Raw genomic sequence first — 4,674 nt, 5'->3', positions numbered from 1 at the left:
ATATAAATGTATGTATCCTCTCCAGTCTGTAAACCTGTTTGTAGTTTGTAACATGAAACTGATTTAAGTGTTTATGAAACTTTTGAAGGTTGGAGTTGTTTTAAGCTGTGTTCAGACTAGCCGTTAGCTCAGTGCTGTCAGACCTAAACCTTTTCTTCAAACTGAGGTCAAAAATATATCTACAACAGGCAAGATAGTAATTGTTTGTAACTGTGTGTTTTTTTTTTTTGTTTTGTTTTTGCAGAATCATACTTATAAATGTCCAAACTATTCCCTTTTATCCAAATCTTTTTTTTAAGGGCCGTTCATGGTGTCCTGCGCTGGGCTGTATTCTTTCCTCCTCTTCATCATGCTGTATCCTGTCCCTGCCATAGACAGATTTCTTGAGGTAAACTTTACGTTTTCTGCTCTTTGTTCTTCCTGGATGTCAGTTGTCCTGGCAGTGGTGGGCGCTAGTCCCCTAAATAACTGCAGCGCTAACTGCAGACCTAAATTTCTCGTTTGGGCTTTTGCCAACTTTTTGAACTCAGTGCAGATTTCTGCTCTCTAAATGGAAAAATCCAGTAGAGCTAAATGAATTATTTTATCAAGTATTGATCATCATTATGTTTTACAGCAGAGGGAGAAAGCTGTCTCAAGTTAATATAATGTAGAACCATTGTAAGTTAACAGCCCCCTCAGATAACAGTTTGTTCTCAGAGAGTATATACTCTAGCTGACTGTCCTTCTGGCTCATGGTTTTATTTAAGATACAATTCCCACAATTCTTTGGGTTGACGTGACAGAAAGCAAATGGAGCTACATCACTGGGCAACACTCACTGTCCCAGCACTTCTCCACTGGCGCACCTGCTGTGTTTTTGATCGGTTCAGCTTCTGCTGAATGTGTCTCCAGGTTCCAACCACACAGAACCAGACAGAACCACACTCAGCTGTGCAGTTTGTACCTCCTCTCTGATGGTTCTGGGTAGAAGAGAGTACAGCAGGCGTATGATTTTGAGGTCAGCAGAATGCTGCCCCTGGATTAGCTCTGGGATTGATGGACAGAGGAAAGGTGTTACATGTGCAAACCTTGGGAAAGGCAGAACTTCTGGAGAGAGGTGAAGGAGATGAAGCCGAGCATATATCCTGGGAGGTTTTGGACAAACTTGCCGCCCATGGTCACACAAGCACTTATAAACAGCACTGCAACAAACAAACAAANCCGTTGGAAGGGGGACCCACGTCTCCTCTTCGGGCTGAGCCCGGCCGGGCTCCGTGGGTAAAAGCCCGGCCACCAGGCGCTTGCCATTGTGCCCCACCTCCAGGCCTGGCTCCAGAGGGGGGCCCCGGTGGGGGGTGGTAAAGTTTAAACACTACAAGCTCTCATTCACTGAACCAATCTTGCTTTCTGTGTTTCTTCCCACTCATGAGCCCACACCAGCACGCAGTGTTGGGTGTGTGAACACGGGTTCCTCACGTTCTTCTCCTGCCTATCACATGCGTAAAACAAAGGAAACACAACACAGAGTTTTAATGCAACTTCCAGTTCCAATTGGCCAGTTCAGACAGTGAATCTGGTCAGGGGGACGCAGCTGATGAGAGCGGTCAGCCCTTTCACTCGGAGCCCCCCATGGGTCACTCATTTTTTCCCCTGAGTGACGGCGGTAGGGGCTCCACTATTTCCCCCATACGGGTTAACTACGTCACAGGAGATGTCTGCTCGCCCGCTCTTGGACGTTGCGCAGCGTGGCGCCAGCGTTGTTCCATGAACAAATGGATGGACCGCTTGATCAGTCGAGGGTATTCGCTGCAGTTCGCAGCAGCACCCCCGAGGTTCAACAAAATCCTGGAGACAACCTTGTCATTCCCACAGCAGGATCTAGCTCTTCAAGCCGAACTACGGGACCTACTGTCGAAGGACGTCATCTCCAAGGTCCCTGTCGGGGAGGGAAAGTCTTGGTTTTACTCACGATATTTCCTGGTCCCAAAGAAAACGGGAGTGATGAGACCCATCTTGGATCTGTCCCTCTTCAACATGTCCATTATGGAGAGACCGTTTCACATGTTGACAATCAGGCAACTGCTGGAATGTGTTCACCAGGACGACTGGTTCACCTCCTTAGATCTGAAGGACGCATACTTCCACATTCCCATAATTCCCAAGCACAGGAATTTCCTGCATTTTCCATTTCACAAGGCTCAGTACTACTACAACCGACTGCCCTTTGGGTATTCGCTGGCACCACGCACTTTCTCCAAATGAGTGGAAACAGCCCTGCAGCCACTCCACTCAGCAGGAATGAGGATTCTGTTTTATTTGGACGACCTGCTATTGCTAGCTCGCTCCAAAAAGGCAGCGGAGATTCAAATGGAACCCCTGATGTCTATCTGCTCGACCTGGGTTTTTCCATAAACTGGGAAAAGAGCTCTATCGTTCCAGCCCAGCTGATTGTTCACTTGGGGTTGGAGCTAAACTCAGTCACCATGAGAGCGCAGCTGTCACAGCAGAGAAAAGACACTCTGACAGTGCTGCTGGGACATGTCAAACTGCACACCTTGGTGAAAGCTCTGACAATCCTGTGCCTGCTGGGCATGATGTCAGCAACACATGCAGTGGCTCCACTGGGCTTGCTTCATGTGAGACGCCTACAGAGATGGTTCAGTCGTCTCCTGCTTGACCCAGTGCATCAAAAGCGACGAATGATCTCAATTTCACTGTCAGTGGGAGGGGATCTGAACACTGGGGAAACCCATACAGTCTGTTAGAAGGAGTCCCTCTGAGCAGAGCGACATCTCATGTTTCTGTGTTCAGCGACGCGCCCCTCTCAGGGTGGGGAGGGAAGTGTCTGTCCTAAGCGGTGGGAGGACAGTGGACAACCCACATGTCTCTCCACATAAATGTCTTAGAACTCCTCACAGTGTGGATGGTGGTTCAACACTTTGATCCACTGCTGCAGGGCCAGCATGTTCTGATCCACACAGACAACAAGGTGGTAGCTGCTTACATAAACCGCCAGGGGTGTGTGTGCTTAGCGCAGTTGCTGTTCCCAGCCAGACAGCTGCTGTGTTGGGCACATACACATTTACGCTCCATCAGACCCGGTGTCCTGAACAGAGGAGCGGACGTAATGTCCGGGGGCGTCCTCAGGACGGGGACTGGAGTCTCCATCCGGATCGGATTCTTCAAATCTGGAGTAAGTTCGGCATACAGAGGTGGACCTGTTCGCTGCACGGGAAAACGTCCAGTGTGAACTCTGGTTGTTTGAGTCCTCAAGACGAACCACCACTGGGAGTGGATGTGTTCGTGCACAGGTCCTGGCCAAACAAACAGCTGTTTGCCTTCCCTCCAGTCCCGCTGATTCCGCTCCTCTTGGACCGGATTCGGGAGCAACAGCTGAGAGTGATTTTGGTGGCTCCAGAGCACACAGGTGCATCATGGTTCCCGAGCTTGCAGCAGCTGTTATCGGACCACCCGTGGCAGGTACCATGGCAGGAAGATGCTCTCCTACAGGCAGGAGGAGCGATCAGGAACTTCCCGCTGATCGGTCAGCATCTCTGGGTCTGGCCACTGAACAGGAGCGCTTAGAGAAGCTGGGCCTTCCTGAAGATGTGGTGCGCACCATTCAAGGCATGCTAGCTGCCTCTACTATGGCATCTTACACATCTAAATGGTCAGCTTTCCAGCGCTGGTATGTTGAAAAAAGGGTGGATCCAGTTTTGTGCCCACTGCCCTGCATTTTATCTTTCCTCCAGCTGCTGACGGACAGAAAATTGGCTTTCAGCACATAACAGACATACATCGCAGCCATCTCCTCATGGCATGAGGGCTACGGTGACAGAACTGCTTTTAATCATCCACTGACAAAACGTTTCCTAAAAGGTGTGCACAGACATACAGTAGACCCGTGTCACGCACATTTGTTCCATAGTGGGATTTAGCATTGGTTTTGCGCGCACTGACAAAAGCACCATTCGAGCCTTTAAGTCAGACTTCCTAGCCTTTAGGTCAGACTTGACCTGTCAGCCCTGTCTGTGGCCCCATCCTGTCTCCAAATTCAGGATGACTGCAGTTTGGCGGTATTATAGGTTAAGATCTGGGCCTCACTGGCTCCCTTAGCTGAAGAAAAAGCTACTAGGGAGTTGAGCCTCGGTTCATGGCGCTATTTATGCAGACCGAGGCGGGCCGACGCTGCAGGTGGGTGTGGACTACAAGTTTTCAGTGCTGTGCATGCGCGCGAGGGATAAACCCAATAGCGATAGCATTTAAGGGCTGCGCCTATACTCATAGAATCTGGGGTTACAATACCAATGATCTCCTTCTTTCGGTCACTACCCAAAGCTTGTGACAATAGATGTGGGTAGGAAGTAGACCCATCGGTAAACCGAGAGCTTCTCCTCTTCCAAAATACCTAAATGTTTAAGCTTTAATTTTTACATTTAGATTTAAATATTTAGATTTAGGATTTAATATTTAAATATCTTTTTGTAACATTTAAATTTAAAATTTAGTAAAAATTTGCTAATTATAAGAACATTGGGCCTCATGCAAGAACCGTTCGTACGCACAGATTTGTTCTTAAGTTGTGCGTACGAGTGATTTATGAGAATTTGTGGCATTCACCAATGTTTTTGTATTCTAAGATTTTTTTCAGATACGAACAAAATTTACGAGTGGTCCAGACCTGTCGTATAT

At 48.3% G+C, this 4,674-nt stretch overlaps 1 protein-coding gene across 2 annotated transcripts in view; it reads left to right on the top strand.

The window, feature by feature from the left end:
- The window catches only part of LOC106530398 (probable cation-transporting ATPase 13A3), a 34,924-nt gene that overhangs the window by 22,984 nt on the left and 7,266 nt on the right, over positions 1–4,674 (top strand). For both annotated transcript variants that reach the window (XM_014026000.1, XM_014025999.1), the window contains exon 6: positions 300–388. In XM_014026000.1, the coding sequence (XP_013881454.1) occupies positions 300–388 (89 nt within the window). The remainder of the gene's footprint in view (positions 1–299; positions 389–4,674) is intronic.

This window comes from Austrofundulus limnaeus, unplaced genomic scaffold (assembly GCF_001266775.1).
Source record: "Austrofundulus limnaeus strain Quisiro unplaced genomic scaffold, Austrofundulus_limnaeus-1.0 Scaffold516, whole genome shotgun sequence".
Classification (NCBI taxonomy): Eukaryota; Metazoa; Chordata; class Actinopteri; order Cyprinodontiformes; family Rivulidae; genus Austrofundulus; species Austrofundulus limnaeus.
The sequence above is the reverse complement of the archived record's forward strand: the minus strand, read 5'-3'. Positions and strand labels throughout refer to the sequence as shown.